The sequence below is a fragment of the Agelaius tricolor genome, unplaced genomic scaffold, assembly GCF_023055355.1.
Source record: "Agelaius tricolor isolate 1412-34295 unplaced genomic scaffold, bAgeTri1.0.p SCAF_17, whole genome shotgun sequence".
In the NCBI taxonomy this organism is placed as follows: domain Eukaryota; kingdom Metazoa; phylum Chordata; class Aves; order Passeriformes; family Icteridae; genus Agelaius; species Agelaius tricolor.
Window position 1 is genome coordinate 8,155,565 of NW_027269277.1, and position 27,956 is coordinate 8,183,520.

General features: G+C 40.0%; 1 protein-coding gene across 1 annotated transcript; it reads left to right on the forward strand.

Moving 5' to 3' along the window:
* The first annotated feature begins 1,598 nt into the window (after window positions 1-1,598).
* Window positions 1,599-24,923, forward strand: WDR44 (WD repeat domain 44). Its single transcript, XM_071442340.1, has 20 exons — window positions 1,599-1,754; window positions 8,096-8,129; window positions 10,542-10,616; window positions 11,122-11,752; window positions 12,328-12,458; window positions 12,555-12,647; window positions 13,580-13,716; window positions 14,725-14,808; window positions 15,130-15,236; window positions 16,191-16,342; window positions 17,748-17,886; window positions 17,978-18,042; window positions 19,267-19,380; window positions 20,180-20,302; window positions 21,212-21,403; window positions 21,566-21,667; window positions 21,929-22,044; window positions 22,499-22,626; window positions 23,273-23,404; window positions 23,850-24,923. The coding sequence occupies exons 1-20, from the start codon at window positions 1,681-1,683 to the stop codon at window positions 23,942-23,944; spliced, it is 2,724 nt and encodes a 907-aa protein (XP_071298441.1). The 5' UTR covers window positions 1,599-1,680; the 3' UTR covers window positions 23,945-24,923.
* The last annotated feature ends 3,033 nt before the right edge of the window (window positions 24,924-27,956 follow it).

The window sequence follows — 27,956 nt, forward strand, 5'->3', positions numbered from 1 at the left end:
ACCTGACTAAATACCAAAACTGGGCTTTTATTTGAATGTGCTTTAATTCTGCAATGACATAATTTCCTTTGCCTAATAAAACATGAAGTCATGCAGCTGCCATGAGTGACACACTGATAAACAATTCAAGACGCTTTTCAATAGCATTTTTCTCCAGTTTCCAGAGCCATCTGCCTTTCCCAGCTAAGGTTACATCATTACTGACTTTAATTATTTAGAGGCCCTCCTACTTACTCTGATGCTATTGTTGTGTTTGGCTGTCAGAGCAGAAACAGTGTGCAATGAATAAAGTCAGCAATTTTCTATACTAATTATTTATTCAAATTCTTCAGCATTGAGAGCTTAAGGTGTATGCGAGGCTCATTCTTCCTTATTTTTAAAAAGAATCAGAACTGCTCATGCATTTCCAGTGTGTTTTCTTCCTGTCATCCCAGCACTTCTGGTTTGGCTGAGAAGCATAATGTTTTTTTAAGGGAATTTTTTGAGGAGGATGTGGCCTGATGTCACCTGCATGTGCAGGACAGGTGTGCATGTACCTGCCTGCATGTGCACAACCACCTCTGTGTTGACCATTTGACAACAGTATCTGTCTCAATACATTAAGCCTTTACTTATTTTACAAAAATAAGAGAATAGACAGAGAACTCCAGTTTGTGTCAGTGCTTTGGGAAACTCTGTGCTTGTTAGAAGTCAGAAAAAGAGCTGAGCTAGGGAGCCAAAGAGCAAGGGAGACAGGAGGTCAGTGCAGAGAATGTGGAGGGAAGCCTAAATTTATGCTCAGGGAAGCCTAAATTTATGCTCAGCCTGCCACGGTCACATGTATTGATTAAGTGTTTTGGCTCAGGAACAGGTATATATTACTGAGCAAACATTAAAAGCAATGCAGGTTTCAAGGGGAAGCCTCTTTCCTCTGGGAGTTGCTGTTGATTACTCATAATTAGTTGAGAGGTCAAAACCAACCAGAAGATAGATGAAAATTTATGGAAGGAAAATATGAGGAAAAACAAATAAGGAACTATATTATTTAATTTCTGCTGCCGGTTTCAAGCATTCATTACAGAAATTAATGAGAAAAAACCGTTTAAAATGTTCTTGTCATTTTGTCTAGTAGACTATCTTAATTCTCTATCACCTGACTGTTATCACAGAATCCTTTGGCTGGAAAAGACCCAGGTGGGGTCAGACTCTTCTCACAGGGAACCAGCAACAGGACAAGGGGACAAAGCCTTAAGTTGCGCCAGGGGAGGTTTAGGTTGGACGTTAGGAAGAATTTCTTCACAAAAGGGTGATCCGATATTGGAGCAGGCAGCCCGGGGAGGTGATGGAGTCACGGCCCTGGAGGTGTTTAAGGAAAGACTGAAGGCGGCACTCGGTGCCACGCTCTGGTTGACCGGGTGGTGTTGGGCCATGGGCTGGCCTCGGTGACCGCGAGGTCTGTTCCACCCGCTCGGTTCCGTGATTTTAGGATCCGCTGGCTCTGCACAGGCCGAGCGGCAGTGGCTCCCCCTCACGCCCTCACGGCGGCCGCCAGGGGGCGCTGTGCGGCAAGGGGGAGCCCCTCCCTCCCTCCCTGCCGCCCTCTGTCGCTCCGCGGGGCGGGGGCGGGGCCGGGCCGCTCTCGCGATACCCGCACGGCGCCGCCCGGCCCGCGGTGCCCGGAGGTGGCGGCCCGGCCCGGCCATGGCGTCCGACAGCGACACCGAGGAGTTCTACGATGCGCCCGAGGACGTGCACCCCGCGGGCTCCCCCGCGCCGTGAGTTCGCCCTGCCCTCCCTCCTCTCAGCGCGGCCCCGCCGTCTCTGGGCAGCTCCCGGGGGTGCGGGGGGGAAGCGGGGTCAGAGCGGGGCCGCGGCCCCCGCTGGAGCTCGGGGTCCGCTCGGAGCGCGGAGGGTGCGGGCACCGAGCGGGGCTCGCCCGGCGCTGCTGCGGACGGCGGCGGCCGTGAGAGGGAGGATGAGCTCATACCTGCCTTCCTGAGGCGGGAGCGGGTGTAGAGCTGGGAGGAGACGGGCGGAGATGGCATCGGCATCGACAGAATAATCCCTGAAATGCGATAAAAGTAACAGATTTTCTGAGGAAGGAGAAGCCAGCGAGCTTCGTCAGCAACAGGCAGCTGTTGCTGCGAGAAGAACAACTTCTGGTGTGCTCCGTGCTCTGTTTTGAGTGGTGCCTTTAATACTTCTACTGTTTTTAATGGAGACTGGGCTAGATTATTTCCAGAGGTCCCTTCCAACCCTGACAAATCTGTGATTCGGTGTCGCTTTGATGTTCCCTGCCCTAAGCCAGTTGGTTCCAGTAGTGAAGGTTTACCAGCGTTTTGTGGGGTTTGTCCCAGTGCTGCTGCCTCAGAACGAACCCTGACACTGTTGTTGGTGTCAGCCAAATCTGCCCCTCTTGTTGTAAATCTCTTTCTGGTTGTGTGCTGGACAGGTTGTGCCTTGTATCAGTTCTGGTTTTCGTGTAGCCTGGACCAAACCTCTTCAATATTTTACGTGGTAGGATGAGGTTTCACATGGCCTGTTTATAGAGTAATAGATATGGATTGCGGGATCCATTTGAAGCTTTAATACTGGACCAAGGAGCTTGTTTTAAGCTGCGACTCAGTGGTCACTGGATGCCTACAAGAAAGGAAAGACTAGATCTTTTCTCCTCACCTTCAGATCCTGTATTAAAGTTTTTCTGAGCTCAGCTACTTAGCTGTACCCTGGTGAAAAGCACATCTTAGCATACAGTTCTGCAAGATGTGATAAGCCAGATTCACAGTGCTTGTACTGAAATGAGGTTTTTCTCCAACTGCTTACCTCCTGCTAGGAATACTGATGAAACTCTTCTCTGAGTTCCATTAACTCAAAGTAAACAGCAGAAAACTAGAAACAGCAAAAACTGTTCAATAAGTTAAAGCAGCTGAAGCCTGTCAAGGTTGGGACAGAGAGGGTGAAGGTGAGGGATTAGTGTGACTAGAGACCACAGACAGGAAAGGGGAAGCAAGCTGTTTGGTAGAAGTGAGCTGGTAAATCTGCCCAACTGCACATCCACCTTTTGTCTGATACAGATCATGCCATGTGTCCTGGCTTTGCAGGTTTCCACCACCTGTATCTAAGCAGAACTTGATAAGTCTAGCTTAATGAAGTCACTCACTAGAAATAAAAGTGAAAGATGCTTTTAATTTCTCTAGTGCTCTTCCATAACCTGTGTCGATGCATCATTGATGCAAGACAATAGAATTCTGTGAGCCTGAGTCCAGTAAGGAGGTGATGTCTGTGAGCTTAGTTTGCAGTACAGCTGCTGGTCTCTAATTCAGTCTGTTGTTGAATCTAACAATATGGACGGTATTTTCTCAAAATAAGCTTTGAGATTTTATAAGAGCTAATTTCACACATGCATTGGGCACTTCTAGGAAGCAGGCTGGTATATTATTTTGCATGTGTAACGATGTTGAGTTGGGACCACACAAAAAAAAAAAAATCAAAACCTTCTTGTTGCAGGGAAGGCAACTGAAAACAAGTACATGTTGCCCTCTGCAGTTTCAGATATTTCCTCCTGCATTCAGTGTTCTGATGATCAGTAAAATCAGCTGGGAGTCCTTTTTGGCAGCACTCGTTTGCAGCAAAGCAGTGTAGATACATTTGCCCTCATTAAAAATGTGAGGTTTGTAGCTTCCTCCCTCCCTAGCCTTTGTTCTATGTGGGGAAGTTTAATAGCTGCTGATAGAGAAACTCTGAAAGTGGTGCCAAGTGTTCACGTCAGCTTGCTGACTTCTTTGCTGTTTACTTGCTTTATTAATTGTCTGGTCTATAAGAGTGGAGTTTTCGAGTTGGATGTAGGCTCCCAATTCCCACTGTTAAGTCATTAAATTACTGATGCTTGAGTCCCACTCAAGGAAAGCACCATATTCTCATCCCTGACTACATCTGTAGCTGGTGCTTTTTAAGAACTAATTAGCAGAAATTACAGAAACCAAAGTGTTTCTTTCAGATTAGAATGGTCTGAGGTAGTGTTCCTGGGGTAGCACATCTGGGGTGATGACTTCTCTAAGGTGAGGTGTGTTTGGAGATGTTCTGAGATTACTGTATGCCCTCTAGCAAGGCCTGTGTGCTTCCCTTCTGCTCTAGATCTTGCTTTTTATTTGTAATTCTACTTTTGACATGTGGAAGGTGTCCATTTGTTGGATAACTAAGTCCAGAGTAAAAAGGGAGAGGTAGTGTGACAGAAGATGCCCCTCTGTCAGTCACTTTAGAAGCACTATAACCATGGAAGAATTTAGGAAAAGATGCTGAAATGTAGAGGCCTGAACAGTCCCGTGCAGGAGGATATCAGTTTTGAGAGAAGGAAAATATGAAGTAAGGCACACTTGGTTAGATGCAGGCACGTGACAGACCCTCTATATTTTATTTATAGGAAAAGTGATCCACCCACTCTGAAATCAAGAACTGTTAAACCTAATCATTTGGACTTCATATGCCTAACAGTGAGGGGGCAAGTTTGTTCCTAGTATGCTTGTATCCTAAAAATTGTTATGAGAAACCAAATGGAAGAGATGGTGTAGGTAATGAGAAATGTCCTCTGTTTTGTTGAAATTCTTAACTTGTAACTTCAATAGTCCTGTACTTTAGAAGTTGCCTTGATGCTTTTCCTGAAGAATGTAATGTTCCTCTGTGTAGGAAGACAGGTAAGGTAAAGTTGTGCCCCATTGACATGTGGGAGATTTTTAGTACAATTTTTGTGTGTGTGAGTGTTACAGGCAACGTGCAAAGCTGATCGTGGCAGCAAACAGATGGAGTGGGAAGTGTTGGTTGTGTTCAGTGCTGCAGATGCATTTCTGCACTCAGAGTTTGCTGAGCTCCCCCAGGGCAGCCCAGACATGCATTGCAGCAGTGAATCCCTGTAGGCTGGGAGGTGTGACTGCCATGGAGAGCTGCAGCAGGAGTAATTACAGCTTCCAGGGCAGCCACAGGCTGAGGGAACACGGTGTGCAGGGCAGGGGTGAAGGCAGTTCCTGGGCTGGCTGCTGAGCCTGTCTGTTCTGAGCAGGGCACAGCTGCTCTGGGCACTGCAAACACCTTCCCATCTGCTTGCTGGCACACCTGTTGTGTAACAATGTACATCCTCCAGGAAGGCAGGCGCTGTTGCTTTGGGATCTGCTCAAGGCCAGTACTCACATTGTTTTTTGTTTGAAGGGCTGAGTGTTTTGTTTTCTGTCACAAAACTGAACAACAACATGTTGAAAATGTTAAGCCCTCTTCAAACAGGTGCTAGGCTGGAACTCCTTGATAGTAGGAATGGGAGCTTAATGTGGTCTGGTCACTGTCAGGATGAATTTGATAGTGGGATAAACAATTTTAAAAAAAGTTTCTTTGTGAGTTTGTTTGACTTTCAGACTAATCAGACATCTATTTGTGCAGGTGAAATGGGGTATTTCTTTGAATTGTGTTTAATCTTTGTAGATAACCTTGAAGCCTTTGGCTGTTAAAGTGGTGTAAAAGTGGTTTAATGTAAGATAATTTAGAAGTTATGTGAAATGCAGTCTAGAAGATGTATTGCTATCAGTTTATAAATCCCACTTTTTGGTAAATGTTCACACCAGATTAGTTTTTGCCTTATGTTTTCTGTGGCATATGTCAGTTTTCATGTGCTGCCTGACCTTTCAAAGCCAAATCAATATTTGATCTTTGGGTTGATCTTATGTAAATATTTTCAGACACTTTTTCCATTGTATATATGTTCTTTAAAAATGCAAGGATTTATACACTGCATCCAGAAAACAAATGGCCCTAAAGTAAAGGGGCATGCAGAAGGCTGTGAGCTCAGGTGGCTGGGAAGACAAGACCATTCCAGAGCCGTGCTGAACTGCAGGAGCTTTCAGTGACTGAGCTGGCTGACTCTGTGTGAATGTAGTGGCACATAAGCAGTAACTGCTCACGGCTCTGGGAGCCCTGCTGCTGACAGACACACAGCTCAAATCCTCTCAGGCAAGGCACTGAACTTACCTGCCTGTGTTACAAACTGATCTGAAACTGGGGGTTTTGCCAAACAGTTGTGGAAGCTTTCCAGTATTTTAAAAGCATGTAAATTCCATGGTAAAGCTTCTCAATTGTGTGTGTGGGGGTTATGTCAAGCTAACAGCACCATGTTATGTTCTACACCTGCTAGTTCTGTAACCTTTATCACTCAAGCACCTTTTTCCCAAGGCAGCTGAGCAGCCTGAGCGTGGAAAGTAACATCTGGTTTCGTTTGAGTGCAGATTTTCTGCAAAACTAGCTGGAGAAGTCTGAAATAGCAGCAGTGTCTTTTGAACCTCCTATTTTGTGTAACCAGTGTAGGAATGAGTTGCCTGTACCAGAAGTGAGGGGCTAATTAGAGGGAAGTGTCACAGTAGAAAACTGAAATATCTATTTGCATTTGAAATATCTGTTTGCAGTTGAGGGATTTGTCTTATTTAGGTTGTTAAGCAGTGTCTTGTAAAATAGGAGCCTGGCTGAAGCCTAGGCATTAATGGTGTAATTATAAATATATTTCATTGTTAAAGTCATCTCATGGACTTAATGAACTGTGACATATTTCTGCCACTCCTAAGAAAATCCCAGAGTTGATAGTGGAACCGAAAATGTTTCAGTAACCAGAAATCCTTCACAGGCTGAGGCCTTTCCCAGCAATGTATTTTGTGATACAAAATATGTTCTTGTTTTTCTGGCCAAAATATTAATTTTTCTCCTTTTTTTTTGCACATTGGGGTTAGATCTTTCTAGGAGGATTATACCTCAAAACAATGTCAATATCAATGTCTGATATTTGGACAGAAGCACCTTAGTGTAGCATGTTAAATTAGTTGCAATGATAGAGTGTTTATGTAACAATCCACTGTACTTTCTTGTTTACTTAGCTCTGCTGTAGAAATGGGATCTTTGCTTTTTTTGTGATTAAATGCTTCCAGATGGTAAAGAGAAGAGCTGAAATTCTTAAAAAACAATTGGAAATAGTTGTGGTTTTTTTCAGGAAGTATTGCTCTTTAAAATGATTTTTCAGGCAGGAGGGGCGAATGAGGCTGAGATCTCAATATTTGTCTGTATTGCTTGGTGCCAGGTGGTAGTTGGGGTTCAGTGTCCCTGATCTTGGTGGTCAGCTGGGATCTGTGTGCAATCCAGGCAGTTCTTTTGGTAGTAAGCTTTTAAGGAATTAATCTGCAACTTTGTCTCTGCTTGTGACTGACAAACTGATAAAATCATAGAACAATTCAGGGTGGAAGCAGCCTGGAAAAATCATCTGGTCCAACCTTTCCTTTATGTATCAGCAAGATTCTGTAGTCAGAGTAAGCAGTGTGACTCAATATTTAAATATCTTCCAGAATTCTGAAAATCTTGTAGATGTAAGTTCAGGATGTAATAAGAGCTGACCATCCACTAATTGAATTGACTTGACAAGAAGTAATTATTTGATACCATTCCCCTAAGATATCTTGTTCTTTCATGTAATTAGTGTAATGAGAGGTGGTGTGTGAGTGGTTGCTAAGGCTGTATCACTGTTTCACTGTGAGTGTTTTGGAAAGTAGTGCACACCAGTTCCTTCCTGTTACAATGTATTTTGTCTCAATTTATACCAAATGTCCTGATTAGAAACAAGATCTTAGGTTTGCTACGGAGTCTGAAGGGCAGAGTGGCTGTGATAGTGCCTACTCTGTGGATCAGGATTCAGGCTCTAGATTTGACAGTACTGGAGTGTTTGTGCTTCTGCTCTCTGAGAGTTTTTGTTTCTTCAATGTCCACCCAGTGCTTGGCATACACGTGCTAATTTTGAATTCTCTGTAGTGCAAGATGGTTTTAGTTTTGTACTTGGAATAACAACTTTTTATTAGAAAAGGGTGATAGGTGATTCCTAGAAGATTCTGCTGACAAACTCTCAGAATCTGTAGAAGCTGTGGATTTGTGTGTGGTATAGAGTAGGGAACTTCTATAGAAGTGATGTGAAAAACATTCACTTTGTTGCTCATCCAAATTATCAAGTATATGGTTCCTGCAAAGGAAGGCTGTGTTATAGACTGTTTAAAACAAAGCTTCCTGTCTGTGAACTCTACCTAAGTCTGTCTTCTCTTTCTAACAGGTCACCAACAAAAGTTGGAACCCATGTAGTAAAGGTGAGTTTCTTCTTAAAATCAGTCAAGTGCTTGTTGATGAACACAGGGTTGAGTATTTCCACCTCATGTGCTACAGTATCCCTGACATCTGCACACAGAGGAAATTACAGACTTTCCTTGTTGTATGTAGCAATTGTGCTAGTCTTGAAATTCCAGCTTTCCGTTTATTTAGGGTATGTTACAGTGTCTCAAAGCTCATTTTATTCTGAAATGTGTATGTGCAATTTAATTAAGCTGTATGTGATCACTAAACTGTGCTCTTTTAACTGATTAGTGAGTAGTAAGCAAGGCTCTGCAGCCACCTGGCTTTTGCTCCTGATTTATATGAAATAGTTGATTGTGCTCTCTTCTGTCTCCAAAATAAGGAAAATCTTAATATTTGTACTTCAGAAGGCTCCCCTCTAGGTTATGTGAAGATAAACCACTATATTTAGCTTAATGAGACAGCGTTGCCACTTCCCACGCAGGTAATTGGTATTCTGTGCATAGTGACAGCAAGGCTGAATCCAGCACACAGTGAATAGGTGAGGAGCTGGAACCTTGTGCAAGTAACATTCATTTCCTGCTCTCACAAGGGCCAAAGGTGCTGCTGTACAACACTTCTTGTAGGTTTGTCTGCAAAGAGTTGGGAAATCCTGGTGAAGCCAGTGTTTCTGAGCTGTCAGCAGTACTCTGCTCTGAATCAATGGTGTTTTACCAGTGATTCCAAATCTTGCTATACCTCTTTAGGGAACAGGGCCTTACCCCCAGTTTTGTGCTCTGTTTAATGTCCCTTTAATAATTAAGTATTACATGTGTAAGCCTTTCAAGCAATGTTGTTTTATCATTCTCACTAAACTGTGTGCAATCAATGAACTTCAAAACTAACTTTAATGTCTTCATGAATTATTAGCTCTGAAGTTCCCTATGTTGCTATTTGATTATTGAATTTTTTGAAGTATCTTCCTGAAGTACTTGTTCAAAGCTAAATTTCTGAAGGTGGAAAAAGTAGTAGCTTCTGTGCTTGGTATCATATCAGTTCAGTGAATGTGTGACTAATGGTATCATTTGTCTTGGAATGGGTAAGAAATATTTCCTAAGTCCGAAGTCTAAGAGGTGTGTGAGTTTAATGTCAACAGAATTGGAAATTAATATAATAGCCTTCTGTAGGCACTGATTACATTTAAGTATTTATGTCATCATACATTTGAAGATAAACTTTAATAATAAAGCAAAGTAGAGCTTGCATTTAGATTAGAAATGCTTTGTGGCAGGAGGGAGTGGAGAGGGAAGAAGAATTTTTCTGTAATTGCAGCTGTCTTTGCACAATATGCCATTTCTTTAGGTCAGAACTCTCCAAGATGGATGTCTGCAAGAGTTTGGGGCCGGGAGGAGTTTTAAACATAATAGGTTAGGATGCTCTAGGGGTTCTGTTTGGTTGTCTGAGAATCTAGACAAAGTCTAAGGGGAAATTTTTTTAATATCTGTACTAGACAGTCACTCTAAATAAAAAACAGGGACAAATGATTGAAAATACCCTGTTCTAGTTGGCTCTGAGGGCTGCTGGATTTCTGCAGATCCCTTCCAATGTCAAGGATTCCATCAGGTTCCATTTTAGATATTGCTGATGTATGTGCTTATGGATGATGTGATGTTGTGGCCTTTCATCAGACTGGATGGTCTTTAAAGGGTTTTTTTCCCTAATGTAAACTCTTTAGCATTCTAATAATTAATGTGGAAGAGAAGGGGTATGATGAAGTTCTTACTGGTTTGTATCACCTGAGGTTAGAGCAGTATCCTATGGTAAAAACTACTTGTGGTTCTGAACCTAAAATTTTGCAGCAATTGATTAAAATGTTTACTCACAAATGAAATATTTTCAGCTTATTTGGATTTTGGAAGGATCTGCATGAAGACGACTGGTGGCTAAAATATGCAATGAGCACTAGGAATAATTGTAGAGTGTAAGATTCCGTGTTAGAACCTCAGAAGCATATTTGTGACCACTTGATAGAGCTGCCTGCCTTAATTTGGAAATTTCTGAATAGTTTCTACTATATGTGGCTGTTATACAGTTCTTGCATCCTTTCCTAAAAGCTGATAAGGAAAAGAGAAAATACTTTAATATGGAATTTCCTTGCTGCAGATTATCACATGTGTTTATTTCTCTGAACTTCATGCTGCCTTCAGTTTGATTTTAGTTGAGGTTGCAGCCTCTCATATATAACTGCCTATTTTGTTGCAGTGTGCATCACTCTGAAATGCTTCTCATGTGTACTGAGCATTACTGTTTAAACATCTGACAGCAGTAATGTGTGAAAATGTGTCAGATTTCTTGTCCTTTATGCTATTGAATTTGTTGGAGCTGTATTTTTGTTAGATCATCTTACTGAAGAAGTTAGTACCATCGTCTTATGATGTTTTCTTTTGTAGGATATGGACAATAAACTACACAAAGCTGGAAATGAAACATTTGTACGAGAAATGAAACAAGATGATTCAAAAGAGGTTTGTTAAATATTGCTTTGAGCTTCCAGCATCACAGAAAAAATATTAAACCATTTAATGATCAATATTCTTCCTGAAACTACCATAGGTTAAAATTAGTTGTTAATGTTAGTAAGAATGTTCATCTAAAGGGTAAAAATCAAACTAAGTGTTCTGAAAACATATTTAGGATTCACCAGTTTTGAATTATTTGTGTAATTTACAGGATCATATTTAGCAGTACATGAGAACTCTGAAGAGTGAGCAGTTTTTGTTTCCTAACAAAAAGTAGTTTTGTTTTCTCTCCAAGTATATTGAAGAAGACTGGAAATGAGTTACTTTGTTTTATCTTTTGAAAATGCCCATTTCTGCACCAAGGTTCTGGTCTCCTTTTTTAACAAACTGCATTTTGTATATAAAACAAGTCTTCAGTGGAAGAGTTCTTGTGGGTATTTTGCTGACTGATTTGTGTACCCAGGAAGTGCCTGCTGTTGACGGGTAGAATTGTTTGGTTTTGTTTCTCTAGATTATTGACAGTATTATAGAAGAAAGCCAGAAGGCCCAACAACTAGAAGATGATGCTTTAGCTTCTAGAGGAAATGAATTGACTGTTCCAACTCCAGATGCAAATGCTTGGATTTCTGGAGCAAGTATCATTAGTGATGTCCCAGAAGTACCGGCTGCTAAAATACCATTACCAGAAGACACTAGAGAACCAGAGGATCAGAGTGTGTGTAAGGACACTGAATTGGAGTCTGGGAAGGTTTTGTTTAGTTCTGACCAACAGGAATCTCACAAACCAACAAAAGTAAAAAATGCAACTGACCATAAAATGGATGAAACTGAAGCACAAGGAGAAACATCAAAAAAAGAGGACATAACAGACAAGAAAGAGACAAATACTTTAGAAAAAGCGGCTTCAGATTTACCTACCAAAGACCCTTCTACAACAGAAGAAATGCCCCCAGCCAAGCCCCCACGGCAGCTGACTGTAGAGCCTGACATAGTTGCCAGCACAAAGAAACCTGTCCCAGCCCGGCCCCCCCCTCCCAGCAATGTCCCTCCCCCAAGGCCACCCCCCCCTGCACGGCCAGCCCCACCTCCCCGGAAGAAGAAGAGTGAACTGGATTTTGAAGTGCAAAAACCCGTTCTAGAAGGCAAGTATTCTAGTTTAGATGGGTTTATTTATCTACAGGATATCTTTTTTTTTTTGTGTTTTGAGTGAAGGATCATTCAGTCCTGTGATTTTTAGTTCAGTTGATAGGTAAAAAATCAAGCAACTATCTTAGCTTATTACAATGAAGTAATACCCTTCTGCTTTCTTGTAAGGTAAGACTTCCTACTAAAATAGCTGTAGCTATAGCAAGGAGAAATTTACTCATCAATACATAAGCTAAAAAACAGTTACTTCAAATAAAATGTGTGTGTGGTCTGTATTTGCATAGAAATGCAAGTCAAGGTGTGGACTGAGGTCTTATGAAAATGAGTAGTCCTGGGTTACTAGGAAATGACTGTTAAACAGAAGTTAATAAAGCTTAAGAGGCCTAGGTGTGAAGTCATGCCTGAACCTCCAACTGTATATGAAATACTTAATTGTAAGTTATATATGGTGGCAGTTGATCATTAAAAAATATTAAACTGGTCAGAAAGGGTGTTCAGGCCTGTAAGTGATGTTAGGGTTTGATCCCTATGGCAAGTGTTATGCTCTTCTTTCTAATAAATCTCTTTTCAGTTTCTCGAGACAGCTTCACAGCTGGTGGTCTTTTAACTTCAAGTTCAGTGACAGAAGGTGTGCCCAAAGATTCTCAGCCTTCCTTGGATTTGGCCAGTGCAACTAGTGGAGATAAAATTGTCACTGCCCAGGTACTGGGAAATGGTTGTGAGTTTGATGACTGGAACATTTTCTTTTGCTTCAGTGATACAGTAGAGACAATGTAATCTGTGTCTGCACCATTTCAGGAAAATGGGAAAGCAGCTGATGGCCAAACAACAAATGAAGTACTTGGACCACAAAGACCCAGGTCTAACTCTGGCAGAGAGCTCACAGACGAGGTATCTATGGCTGTGTCTGTTCATGGGAAACCTTTGTGCTTGCTTTCCCTATCTGGTAAATGAGTTGTTGTAGTCAGGTCACTCCTTGTTCTCTGAACCACTCCATGCTGTCACCAGGAATGCAAATAGGGAGGATGGCACAGCTGGCTTTGTCCACCTAAGAACTTTGTGTCCCCTGAGTCATGTGTGCCTTTAGCCTTTGAAGGTGTGAGCTGTAGCAGACCTGAAATGCCATCAAGTTCATGTTGGTAGCTATGCAAACACCTCACAGGATTTTCATGGGAGGGAACAGCAGCAAACCTGGCATTTTGTCAGGTGTCTAAAAGGGGAAGGAGTCAGCAATAGGAAAATTATCTTCCTCATACTAAAAAATAGTTTCTTCAGTTAATAATTCTGCTAATCCTGATGATATTTGGCTTTTCTAAGTTTTCATTTGTGTCTATCACTGTATAGCTTTTTTCAACTGTTGCTGAACCTTTGTAAGCATTCATGAGATAGCCCAAATAAACCTTTTCCTTTGTAGTGCTAGTCAGTTCTCAATTCCTTTTCTCCCTGTATGTTAATTTTGCCTTTGGCTAAATCTAAGATACAGCAGCTGGAGTAGGAAAGGGGAAGACTGCAATGTCTTTTAATTGCATCATATGTTTGATATTAGCATGAAAAGTGTCAGGCAGTGGTTGATGTCTCTATAGCTGCATTTTTGATTTTTGAAATTGAAGCTTGTGATATGTAGCTGTTCATCTTTGTCTAGTGGTTGATAATGTTTGCACTAACATGCTAATTTAAGCTTAGTCTTTGTAAAATAAATATATAGTGAGCTACAGAGTTTCCCATTAAGATAAATAATTTGTAAGTTTTGATGATTTCTGTTTTGGTCTAGGTTTTCAAGCCTAATCAAGTCCTCTTCATTTCACATCTTATTTTTTTGATAGGAAATTCTAGCAAGTGTAATGATAAAAAACCTTGATACAGGTGAAGAAATACCTCTGAGTTTGGCAGAAGAAAAGTTGCCAACAGGCATTAATCCCCTGACTTTGCATATCATGAGGAGAACTAAAGAATATGTCAGGTATGAATCATGAGAGCTTTCAGCTCACAAGATGCTGTTGCTCTCAGGGTTTTTGCATGAACGGAAGCCGCTCTTACGCAGGTAAAAAGAGCCCCAGTCCATCTGTCTGACTAATCTGAGCTGATTCCCAGCTCTCAATGAACCAGGCTCATTATTGATTTCTCTCAAGTTAACTAAAACTTGCTGATCTTGCTGGAACTTGACAAGCAAGTACATCTGAAAATCCACTGATCTCCAGTTAGCCCTTGATGTACTAAATGTCATTTCTGTGCTGAATTAAACACGTTTTGTGTTCATGTACTGGATGTTGTTCGTGCCACCACCTCCTGTAGTTTTTTCAGTGTTTCATAGGAGATTTTCTCTGAAGATCTGTTGTCGTTAGTGCAGGTGATGCTTTGAGGTTTGCCTGTTCTTATAGAGTTTTAGATCCTTCTAATTTGTAAAATGGATTCTTTTTGCAATCTTTGATAGAAAGAGACACGTGCTTAATGATTAGAATACCATGTCAGTGTAGATATTCTTTTCAAAGGCCCATATGAATTTATACATCAGACAACTTCTAGGTTTTTTGCATTGGTGTATTATTGAGAAGCTCACTTTTCTAGAACTCTTTTGTGAAAAAACTTCTATTTCAAGATTAACAACTATTAATTTATTTGATCTGTGGAAAGCAAGATATGAGAACAAAGTGGCATGTTACCAGTTCCCAGTAATTTAATGTATTTTGTCTGCTCTTATCTTTCAAAGTATCACTATAAGCTTAAGTTGGAAATTTGTGGCAGGGAATAATATATCTGGCAACTGCCACTGTATGCAGATTTAGTATCAAGATACCTAAGAATTGAAAGACCTGTTTATTAAGTGATTAAAATAATGTCCATGCTTTTTCAATGTGTTACATAGAGGAATAAAGATGGATCCTAAAATGCATGGCCTACTTTACTAATGTTTCACTCAATTTAGATTCATTATGATATCCCATTAAACAGTCACTTCTGTATTTCCTAGTAATGATGCAGCACAGTCTGATGATGAAGACAAAATGCAGACACAGCAAACTGACACTGATGGAGGGAGGTTAAAACAGAAAACGTAAGATGCTGTTTTATGTTTTTTCCTTTCCCTAGAAAGAAAAAACAGATTTTATTTTTCTAAGAGGAAGCTTCCCTTCTGATTACTGAGCAAGTTGCCTTTTGAGTAATCACTTTACTAGTGATACCTGATTTTACATAAGCCTGTAGCTCTGTTGTTGAACTGAAGGTTGCATGACTGCTGTCAAATTTACTGCTTATTTTAAGAAGCAGTAATGAAAAAAGATAAGGTTGCGTTACAAATCAAAATTACCGATTATAGTAGCAAAAAAAAAGAAGATTTTCCTTTATTAGGTGTTGAAAATGTACCCTTGTTTTTAAGGACTCAACTGAAAAAGTTCCTTGGCAAATCTGTGAAGAAAGCAAAGCACCTTGCTGAAGAATATGGTGAACGTGCTGTTAATAAGGTTAAGAGTGTTCGAGATGAAGGTAAATGACAATCCTTTTTTTTTTTTAATAGGGTAGTTGGTTTATCCTTGTGCTTTTAGGAATCAAAGCTGCTAGAGGAACATACCCTGCTGCATTCTATCACTGTTCTGCAGTTGGTGATATGATTTTTTTAGAGTTGAACCTTGTAGCTTAGTAGACATTTTGAGGCAACCAGGTTACAAGGATAAATTCTTCAACTAAACCAGCTTAATGCTCTGATTTTTTGTTGTGCTGTTAGAAAGAGGTTTTGATATCAAAACGTGCACATTTTTGGAAAGTTACTCCAGCAAAGGTAGAAGTGGGGATTATCTTCATTACTTTAGTAAATCAGATTGTTTTCTGGCAACCAGTACTACAACTGGAATTCTCATATAGCATGAGCTCCTGTTAGATTTCCCAACTACAGCTGAATTCTCCCCTTTTTGTTTTATCCGTGTATCTTTCAGACAGACTTTTAGTGCTGCAGCAGCTGATGTAACCACAGCCTGAGATAAGTGCCATGGAAATGCTGCACTTCTGTGTCTTGTGTTGCCAGTGGCTGTTGCCCACAGCTCTTTTGCAATTCTTGTACTTCATGGGCAAATCACCAGACCATTGCAGTGTACTCAGAGAGAAAAAACCAACAGACTCATTTTCAACACACATCAAACTGACAGAAATCACTTAGTGCAGGATCTCCTGAATGCAAGGCAGGTGCCAAGAAAGGGGCAGAACAAAAATTTATAAAATTTATAGCACTTCTGATTTTCAGTGTTCAGTGTTTGGATTTGCTGTAGCCTAAAATTAATGCAGATGTATTTTTAGACCTTAATGCAATACTATCCTTATTTTACTTTAAGATCTTTAAATTGCCTATAGAAATTGTCTAATTCAAGACTAATCCACTACCAAAAAGCTTACTAACATATGCAATGGGTGCTGCAATATTTAGTGCTGAATTTGTGTTCCTCTAAGTCTTTCACACAGATCAAGATGATCCCTCTTCCAGTGATGATGAAGGGATGCCCTATACAAGACCAGTTAAGTTCAAAGCAGCACATGGCTTCAAGGGACCTTATGATTTTGAACAAATTAAAGTTGTTCAGGATCTCAGTGGCGAGCATATGGTAGGTGGTTTTTCCATCTGTGGTTTTGCTCAATCTGTTCAGCCTGAGATTCAACTTCTCATTTCCATCTACTTGCTGACCTCCAAAAATGACTGCCAGGTTTATTCTCTGTGGAAAAACTTCATTAAAAAAAGAAAAAGAAAAAAAAGAAAAGAAAATTTGGCTGGTTTGCCCAGATCTTCAGGGGGTAAAAAGCATGTAGATTCCTAGGAATTCCAGGGATTCTCCAGAGCTCTCCTTTGAAGAGTGATGGTATCAAGTGGTATTTGGTTTTTTCAGTTCCTGCAATTACAACTTTAGGCTGAAATAGGCTATTTTCATCTATCAGAACTGAGCACAGAGCAGCAAGCTTGACCTGCTCAGCAGTAAATAAATGAGTCTATTAGACAGATGAACACAATATTGAACAGAAATACTTCCTAGGTTTTGGAGGCAAAAGTCGGGAGAAGTTAATGGAGTATGTGGTTCAGAGTGATAAGGTGGGGAGAAACCAGGATAGGATATTGCAGAGATGCCTGTGGAGAATCAGGCAGAAAAGCTACTTATTTGTCACTGTTTGAAGTGTGCATGCTGCCCTATGAGTCTGGAATACATTCTAGTATTCCTGATTTCCCAAACTTCTGCTGACAGCTGCTGTCTGACATTGGAAGCAATCTTTCATCTCTAAGTGTTGGGCTGAGGGTGATGACCTACAGCAGTCAGTGACCAGAGATTCCAAGTTGTCATCCACAACTGAACTTTCAATTCCTGCTGGTAATCCCTGCTAGTTTCTATCATGCCAATATTTGACTTCTTAAACCCAGGAAATGCCTCCAAATAGGCAGAGCATGGTGGAGTCAAATGCCTGGTAGCTCTTTATTCAGTAGCAGGAGGAAATGGGATATTGCTTGTGTGGTTATGTTTTATTGACAAGTAACTCTTTGGACTTGGCAATGGAGAAAGAGTTATCATCAGAGGCTTTGCAAAACCCTCATGCAAATGATAAATATAACAAATATATGTAGTACCCATTTTGGTGTAACCAATCACAGTTTCTACTTTAAAAAAAGCATGCAAACCTCAAGTGCAGCTACAAGTACTTGTCAGTTCTACAAAACAAGCAGGAGGTTCTGAGCCCCTCAGACAACTGTACAAGTCTTATGTGGGATTCTGTGGTAGGGCTGACGTCCTGTAACTCCTCTCTTGCAATCATCTGCCCTGTGGGTTTTTTCTTTCAAACTGTTTTTGCACATATATTACACAATCCACCGGTCTTAACAATTACTTATCAGCATTTTGATCTACAGTTTATTTTACTTGTGGTATCTTGAGTATGTCTAAAATCTTGTCAGTTGACATAGTAGAAAGTCTTTTTGGTATGCAGAAAAGCACTTTTGGTGACTTAATAACCTCTTCATTTTGACAGGGTGCTGTTTGGACAATGAAATTTTCTCACTGTGGTCGATTACTGGCGTCTGCAGGGCAGGACAATGTAGTGAGGATATGGGTTTTGAAGAACGCCTTTGACTATTTCAATAACATGCGCATGAAGTACAACACAGAAGGTATCCATGCATGGCTGGAGCTCTGGAACAGGGGAAATTCTGGGTATTTGGGATCTTGGTGCTGACCATGGTGTTCCTGTCTGTGTTCCAGGCCGTGTCTCCCCTTCTCCCTCTCAAGAGAGCCTGAATTCTTCCAAGTCTGATACTGATGCAGGGGTAGGTACACAAGGTGTTGGGAGAGGAAGAGATGGTCTGGTTTGTAATGCCAGATCTTCATTGTTGCTTTATCCAAATACACATGAAGGAGTTCTTGGCTTGTGTCTTTTTGTCAAACTGTCATATCAATAGATGTCTTCAATCAAATATATTAATTCCATGTACAAGGGGGGCAAGCAAGGAAGCCCATCACTGAATTGAAAGCATTACAAGATCTGCATAGCTGTGCTGTGGCCTCCTGCCAGAGGAGATTGCTGAGTGAATTGCTAAGGGGAAAAGCCCTACATCATTGAATTTTCTGTCTTAGGGTTTTATCTCTGACCATTACTTGTGGTTAACATCTGACTTGATGTTTTTTCTGAGGAAGGCCAAAGTGAGCAATGGGATTCCCAGAAGCATAATGATACCTGACAGATTTAAATTTTTCACATCTCTGTAGAAAAAAATGGAACATGACTGAAAAAAAGTATTCAGACATTCTTACTTGTAGTTTCTAGATACTGTAGTAAACTTTGCCATTAAAATGAATGTATTTTAGGTGGGTTTTTTCTATTTTTGGCTTTCAGCAGTATAAGAAACAGATGATAAAGTCAGGGTTTAAGTGAACATCTTGGCAGCAGCGTTATTTAGTGTGTGTTGTCTTGGCAGAGGGGGAAGCAGGGAGGCCAGCAATTGTTCTTTAACTCATGTAAATGAATGGGCTTGCTAAGCCCCACACACCAGAGATGCTGTTTTGAGTGCTTGGGTTTGGGTTAGTTTTTTTTCCTGGAGAGGTTTTGTATAGGAACTTCTAGGGCTTTTAAAAATTATGATTTTACACCTGTTAATTCTGGACTGGTCTCTTATTAGGAAGTTGTCATTCATGATACGCACTAGCAACTTGGAAACCTGAACTCACAGTTTATATTCTGAAGTGGAACACAGTTTTTAAGGTTGAGATACTTTGTTCCAAAAGCTCATCTTCAGGTGTTTGCTTAAATTGCTGTCAAACTGATCCCACTGAATAAGAGCTGAAAAATGGAAAATTTAGAACTTCTTAATTTAGCACTTCCAGGATGATGCTTCACAGCCCATTGTACTTGACATTTACTTTGGTTTTGTATTAGTGCAATATTGTTTGTTCAAATTGTTATTGTCCTTATAGTTTTTTAAGCAGTAAGTGCTTAAAAATGGTAAAGTTTTCCAGCAAATATTTGGTAATATTTCTGTACATTTCTCTGATAGATTTGCAGTGCAGTTGATGAAGACCCAGATGATAAAAATGCCCCGTTTCGTCAACGACCGTTTTGCAAGTACAAAGGCCACACAGCAGATCTTCTTGATCTTTCCTGGTCTAAGGTAAGGCACCTCAATACAGGCTACACAGTTCTTCTGTGTTTTCCTTATTTTCTGTTGTCAGTTGCTACTGGAACCATACAATTAAACAATAGGAAATGATCCTTGAAGTTAAGAGAAGTTTTGTACAGGCAACATTTATTCTAGCTGAAATAGTTGGAATAAAGTGAGCAACCTTCTTGTGCTTGTGTAATTAAGAGTGGTCTTAAAAAAACCCAAACAAGCCAGTAACAATTACAGTTGTGTATTCAATAATGAAAGTAAATTATTTAGAGTGGGAGGGTTTTCCATTGAGGTGTGTGGTTTCTGTTATATGGTGTTACTGCTTTTCCTGTCTTCAGTGTGCTTCACTTTTTGTGCAAAGTGTACATGTTCTAAAGTTGCTGAATGCATACATCTATTTTAAAATTAGAGTTACCTTGTTTCACATCAGATAATTCATTATTCAGATAATTCTCCACATGGGAATGCAGTTGTACTTTTAGGAACACAGTCTGGTTGAAGCATCTCTGTCATCTCTGAGGTCTGTCATGCCATTTCTTCTCTGAATACTTTAATTACATTCCAAATATTCATTTTCACTGAGATTCTTCCAGAAAATTTTGTTACCAAGGGTCAGTGTACAGCTCTTAAGGAAAGCACTGATCAGTAATGGTAATTTGGATAAACCTTTTTATCTGAAAATATAAAATGTTGAATTTCATGGCAGCATAGCCTTAGTAAAGCTCTACCAATCAAATTGCTTCTGTATTTCCAGTTACTTTGTGTCTATTAATAACTGAGGAATTCTCTTGTTTCACAGAATTACTTCTTGCTTTCTTCTTCTATGGATAAAACTGTCAGATTATGGCACATATCAAGAAGAGAATGTCTTTGCTGTTTCCAGCATATAGACTTTGTCACTGCTATAGCTTTCCATCCAAGGGTAAGTGTGACTGCCCTCTTACTTCTAGACAGGTAGGATTTAAAATTACAACACTCTATCCCCTTTTTTATTTAAATTTAAAAAATTAAATGATTGAATAATAGGGTTTGTGAACTTCAAAAATATGCTTCATGGATAATATTCCAGGACTTTGTGTTCATCTTCACTGAACTTCACTAGGATTGTCCATGGGGTTTAACCATGTGTACATGTGAACTGGAAAGTGAATTGTCTGTTGGCTGTACCATCACAGCTGATATAGTGCAGAGTAACTTTGTGAAAAGTTAGAATTTCTAGTGAGGGATATTGATAAAATATTTGTGGGGAAAAAATCATAATGAGATTGAACAGATTGTCCAGAGACCACAGAATCCTTGAGAATTTTTAAAACTTGACAGAATATAATCCACTACAGCCTGATCAAACTTTTGGAACTGTCTTTGCTACAAGCAGGGGAAGTGGATCAGAGGCCTCCAGAGATTAATTTCAACTTTTTATAAATTTTTAAAAATACTGTAATCAAGCTTCCGAGTATTAATAAAATCCAAGTGGGAGAGCAGTGTTTGTCAGTGTTCCCTAAACATACAGAACTAGTAGATGTATGGGAAACCATGAAAGGAGCTTTCAGCTCCTGGCAGGGTGAGTGTTGAGAGGGTAGAAACTACCTGTGCTAACAGTGAGCAATTTTCTAAGCTGAGGTATAACTGCATGTGTGCAATCTTGTCAAAAACCTGTAAGAATTTGAATTCCATTTGCCACAAATTTCTTAAAATTATAATTAGTTCATCTGAGGGTTCTTACTGGGAAATTCTGTAGAGGAGCTGTTTGGAAATGGGGTGGGAAGGTTTTAAGGAAGGCAGAAACTTACTGATAGCACAAGTGGAGATTAAACCTTGTGTGTGTTCTCAGGATGACAGGTACTTCCTCAGTGGTTCATTGGATGGAAAACTCCGACTCTGGAACATTCCTGACAAAAAAGTGGCATTATGGAATGAAGTAGATGGGCAGACAAAACTGATTACAGCTGCCAACTTCTGTCAGAATGGCAAATATGCAGTGATAGGCACCTATGATGGAAGATGCATCTTTTATGACACAGAGGTAAACAAACTTTGAGGCTGTGGATTTTTTTATGTTAAATAACAAACAGATTTAGAAGTCATGGTTATTTAAATACCAAGAAACAAACCTGTTAGAGCTTGAAGCAAACTAATGTTTTTACACAATTGTTTCAGTTTTGGACACATTTTGATATCTTTTCAGCACTTGAAGTATCACACACAAATACACGTGCGTTCTACCAGAGGTCGAAATAGAGTTGGAAGAAAAATTACTGGCATTGAACCTTTGCCTGGAGAAAATAAGGTACTGTCTTTGAGTGCAGCTTTGGATCAGTACTGAATTCTGATATTTCTATCTAATCCTTAGTAAGTTTGTGCCAAATCTTTTAACACTACTGAAATGAGCCTTGCTGTTTGCTGATTTAGGCTAATACAATACTAAGTAGTGGTAAAATAGATTATATATTCTTTTAATGATGTTATGCTCTGATTAATGTGCAGGTGAAAAAAATGTTTCCAGATGGCTAATTGTTTCCACTCATAAATTTATTTCTTTCTTTTCTAGATACTAGTGACATCAAATGACTCCAGAATCAGATTGTATGACCTAAGAGATCTGTCTTTATCTATGAAGTACAAAGGTTATGTCAACAGCAGCAGCCAAATCAAAGCCAGCTTTAGGTAAGACAGTTTTGTAACAATGGAGTTGATGGATTTGGGAAATGCTGTGGCTGAAGTATATGGAGGGTTTTGTTTAAATAATCTACATTGGCATGAAACTGAGCTTCTGAAATGTCACTTGGCTTGGACTGCAAAGGTAAAAAAAGACTCTGGTGAAGAGTGATGAGCTGGGAGCTCCTGTGGGTGAGTGAATGCATTTGCATCCTGTGGACAGTGAGATGTGTGTCCATTACTGTTGCTGTGAGGGCAGGAACTGTGCTACAGCTGAGGTTGGAAAGGACCTTGGGAGATCATCTTACTCAAACCCCCTGCTCCAGATAAATTTCCCAGATTAAATCATCTCTACTTCCTGGGCTGTAGCCCAGTTAGTGTCAGAGTTTAGAGATGCAGAGCTGCTGGAATGCATGCCTGAACAGCTAAGAAAAGTGATGTTTTTCCTTCTTTGAATCTTTAGCCATGATTTTACCTACATTGTAAGTGGTTCAGAAGATAAATATGTCTACATTTGGAGTACATACCATGACCTGAGCAAGTTTACATCTGTAAGAAGAGATCGAAATGACTTCTGGGAAGGCATTAAAGGTAAAAAACAGATTTTGATCTTTGTTTTATCAAAGCTCATAAGATTTGAAAATTGAAATATTTCATTTGCTATGCATTTAGTGTGAACAAATTCTTGGCAGGATGCATGGTAATTGGTGGCCTGTCAGGAATCCTTGTTCACAGGAGACTCTCTTTGGGATGGCAAGAGACAAAGTAGCTTAGAGTTTGTCCAGCTTCAGTAAGAGATTTTGAATTAATGTAATGTTTTGCTGGCTAATTTTAGAAATCAAAATAATTATCAACCCATAATCCTTTATGGAAAAGTGACTTTGAAAACAAATGCAAACTTTCTCTTTCACAGCAGACTAAAACCAAAAATGGGTGGGGAAAAAAGCAGCTCTTTAATGTGCTCCACATGCACACTGTTTTTGGAAAATGTGGGCCATATTTATATCAAATATATTTTGGACCGCTTGCCAGTTGGTTTTGGGCACTTAGATCATCTTCTGAAATCCCAAGATTATAGAACAATGACAGTTGTTCCTTGAATTCTGAGTTTACCTGATGGCCACTAGCACTGAGATTCTTGTGTATTTACTAGAAGTTCTGCCTGCTATTCTTGTAAAATTAACAAATTCTTGAAACAAGGTAATCAAAAAATCAAAATTGGATTGTCTTTCTGAAGCGCACAATGCAGTCGTCACCTCTGCAATCTTTGCTCCAAATCCTGGTCTGATGGTGTCACTGGAAACTTCTGAAAAGCAAGAAGCTGAAAGTAAGGCAGAAGATTGTGAGATATCAGACACCATCCCCTCTGGTAGGTGTTTAAGGTGAACTCTGCTTGGTACCATGGCATGAGCAGGAAAATATTATGAATACTTCTGATCTGGGCAGGGGTTTCTTGAGAAGAAAAGTCCTTGCAGTGGCATGGGTATACATTCCAACTTAGCATTCTACCTTGAAGATTTTGGCAGCTGTTGCATTCTTAAAAGCTGAGGGAGGATGTGAGATGAGGGGTACAGTTGCCATCCTAAGTACTTTAGGATTGTTCCTTTTACATTGGAGCTGTTGGGAGGTAGAGCTGCACCAACCATTAATGAAAAGAAATGCAGATGTTTCTTGAAGTATTGGCTAGAAGTCAGAAATATGATAAAGGAAGAAGGGTATCACAGTGATGTCATATATTTTAATGAGAGTGTGATTTTTATATATATATAATTTTTTTTTAAATGAACTAACAATTTATTCTCATTCTTGTTAAGGAGCTCTGAAGACAGATCACACAGAAGTGCTTTTATCAGCTGACTTTACTGGAGCAATTAAAGTCTTCATTAACAAAAAGAAAAATGTATCTTAGTTGGTTTGCAACTGACAGCATAAAGCTATGGTACTGTGGGATTGAAATTCCATAAATAATGCAGGCAAAAGCAAAGTATCTAATATAATAATGTTACAGGCTGATTTATTTTTAAATCTTTATTTTAAGGCTACTCAAATATTGGATCCTTGGAAAGCAGTGTGCCTATTAACACCTGGGCTTGTAGGATAGAGAGGAATGTGTAAGAATAATCCTGCCAAACATTAGACTCTAAACTTTCTGCAAACAGTTGTTTTGCCATGTCATTGTGAACCTGCACAGGTTTCTGCACAAAATTGTGTCTGCACATGTGTGTGCCTTTGGGATACATGCACGAATTGGAACCTGTATCAAAAGGGTTTTAGTGGTGCTTCTGGCCACTAGATGTCAGGAGCTGGGGTGGGAAAGGAAGGCTGGAAAAATGCTGAATAATGTAGTCTGATCTTTGCACAAAATTCCATTGGAGAAAGATCTTGAATTTGTAGTAGCTAATATTCAGAGTTTTAAGTTATGCAAGTTTTTGATGGGTCAGCAACCATGTGTAAATGTTTTTATAAATTTCTCAACTTCAGGACGTGAAAATTTTTTTGTTGTCTTTTAATTGTTGTGGACTTTAGATTCCTTTCTTATATATAATTTTTTGCACACTGGAGCACAATACTTGTGTAAAGAATTCTCTCATTCCGTGTTCACGGGCACCAGGATATATTCACCTTCCAGATAAAATTAAGCTGCATTAGAAAGTTCTTATATTTTACAACTATGTAAAATAAACTGTTTACATTTTTTAAGCATTGTAGCTTAAAGTTTTAAGTTCTTCTTGTTTGTTTAGTGCCACTGAATTTTGAAAGTCTTTGTAAATATTCATATAAAACACCTATGAAGTAACATTCTGGGTACCATAACCCATGAAATGTTATTGATGGTCAAATGTTTCAGAGAACAAATGTATCATTAAACTTGGTCACACACTTGGAAATTGTTGCTTCTTTTCCATTTTGATTTGTTAATTTGCCTTTTGTCTAAAGTAGTTTCTGAGATCATTGATCCTGCAAGCACTTTTTACCTTCTGGGTTCTGCTTTTCCTGATCTCATCACACCTTTATTTCTGAAAGAATGGGGAATGAAGTACTGCAACTGGATATAAAGTAGAATTTAGAGTAATTATATGATAATTTCACATGAGGAAAACTTCAGAAGTGTGCACAGAATCCTCTCCTTCCCATTAGTGGAAGAATGAAGACATGAAAGGCAGGAAGTGAGTCTCACTCACCATTTAATTCTTTTCTACTCAGGTGAATTTGGCTATGGCTTTGTATAGAATTGTCTTGGACAAGAAAGGCAGTTGCAAGGGGTTTATTATCAGTAAAAGTAGATAAAAGAATGGTACACACATTATATAAAATTAGCTTCAATTAGCACAGTTGGGTGAATTTGACTCAGAGTTGAAAATACCTGCATGGATGAAACAAGCTAAACTGTCTCAGGGTTCTTTTGTTACTTTGAGCTCCACTGAATTGACAGAATTGAGGAGGTGGCACAAGAAGACATTTGGTTTGTGACTCCAAAAATCAGTTTCTGTAATATATGCAGTATCTGTAGAAGACTGTAACTGAGTGAGATTTCTGTGAGCTGTTCCCAGACACTTCTAGGGTTTGTTACAGATATTCTACATATTTATTGACTCATACAAGTTAAGAAGCTGCTTTATGCAATACAATGCCATCGCTTTGCTCACAGGTACCTTAATTCCAGAGTCTGGGCACACTGTGGCTTGCCTTTCTCTGGAAATAAAAGTCCAGACTGGAGGGAGAGGCATATGGGCTTAGCACTGGGGGTTTTGTGTGTGTGTGCTGTTCTTTCACTCCTGCTTTTCCCATATTATAGTTAAAATAGTAAATGCCAAAACTGGGGATGGGTAATAGGAGAAGGGAGCTCTTATTAGCTGCTAAGAAATACACAGAAGAGGATGGGTCCAACCCAGCTTTGAGTGACTGAAGACCTGGCTGCTGTCCACATGCAGTGTTGGAGGTACATGTGGGCTGAGTGAACTTTGGGAGGGGTTCCTGCCACATGAATGGCCTGCACTTTGGCAGTTTTTACATGTTCTATGCAAAGTCTCTTCTGTAACCTCTTAATGATCTGAACAATTTTTTTTTTCAACATGACTACTTTGGAGATATAAGTTAAACTGTTAGTTTTGCACATTAGCTGCCAGAAATTCTATTAAGATGTTTGTGTTCGGACCTGTTGAGTACTCAGGTGCTCATTAAAAAAGGGTTATTGTTTTCATTATTCAGGTAGTAAAAACAAAGCTGATCTTGAGGAAGATTGACTTCCATTTATCTTGATATTTGATGTATCTTGATATTTAGCTTTTCAGCACTCTGGTTGTTCTGGTGTTCCTCTGCATTGGTGTAATATTCTCAATGCTTTTTCCCAGCTGAACTGTTCTGCTCTGTTTTGATGGTTCAGAAATCAGTGCCTCTTTCCCTCTCCTTCCAAAAGTTGTGTTGGTTGAGTGCTTTTCCAGTCTGAGTGGTGCTGTGTCCTGTCTGATCTCAGCCACTGCTGGGTCTGGAGACTTCTCTGGTACCTGATGTGCTGCCTTCTGCTGTTGCCACAGGCTCCCAGTTCTCCCTGCAGGTAAATGTCAGCTTCCCTGCCGAGCCTGTTGGGTTCAGTCATGTGCCTTCACTGTCTGTAGGTCAGGGAGTGCCCTTGCTCTGCAGTGATGTTCCTGGCTGGGGCACAAGCACAGCATGGATGGAGATCACTTGGAATAAAACATTTCTCTTTGTGCAGGAGGGTTCTTCTCTCTGGAGTGTTTTTTTTCCAGGGGGCTCTTGAACAACCTCTGTTAAGGAACAAAAGGTTGACATTCATGTCATCAAAATTCTGCTTACAGAAAGTGAGAATTCCCAGGAGACAAAGTGAGGAATTGCCATTGCAGAGGAACCTTGGTGCAGGAAATGTGAATTAACTCAGCCACTTCCCAAGAATCAATAAAATGAGCTGATTGGAGTGAGTGTCACAGATCTTCAGCACCTCATTTCTGCTGTAGCTGGGTCCTGGCAGCTGGTTCTGGCAGTGAGTGGCTGTGGGTGGAAACAAAGCTGTGCCTCTGCTACCTTTGTCTCTCTCAGAGCTGGGCACCGAGCCCAGTGCACGTACAGAGGGACAAAAACAACAGATCGAGGAGCTGAATCATGCTAACATTTGATTTCTAGATGCTGCACAAGTCCTTTCCTCTGAAATGAAAAAGGGAAGGGGGATGTCTTTGTTTCTTTTGGTTGGTGAGATTCTTTTGGGTTTTGTTTTTTCGCTGAAAGCAATGCTGAACTCTGCAGCTGGCATGATTCATTCTAACAGTGTTAAATATATGAGCATTAGCCATAGGCATGGCAGAATTGATTCGTCAGTCATGGAAGGCCACTGTGCTCTTTTTGCCTGTCATTACCAATTTGCTGAAGACATGTTGGAAAATGGCCACTCCTCAAATGAGCCAAAGTGAACCTAGAAGTGTAAGGAATGCTAAGCTGTTAACCTTTTGAGGCAGATTTACCTGCTGCTTTTGGGTGGAATATCAGCAATGAAAAATTTTTTGTGTTTTATCTGTGTCTGTTTTCTAGGTGTTTTCTCTAGTTTCATATATAATACCTTGTTTGTTTGAGAACTGCCTCTAAGCACATTGCTTCATTTTGTGAAAGTGGGAACAAACTGGAAGGCTGTAGGGAACTGTTGGCTGGTTCTGAGGATATGCTGCTGGAGTCATGAATCCATGTTCTTTATGCTGGTGTCTACAGCTGCTACTTTTGCTTTCCTAGTATTTTGCTAATAGCATTGGTCTCCTGCTAAGATGCAGTGGAGGCTTTTTAGTTCACATGGTTAGAAACTGATATGTGCTTTAGTGATGGTGCTTCAGGCTTTGGTGTGGAATTCTGCTCACACTATAATGCTCAGTAAATGGAGCACAAAAAATGAGTGAAGCCAAGTGCTACGTACAGAGCAG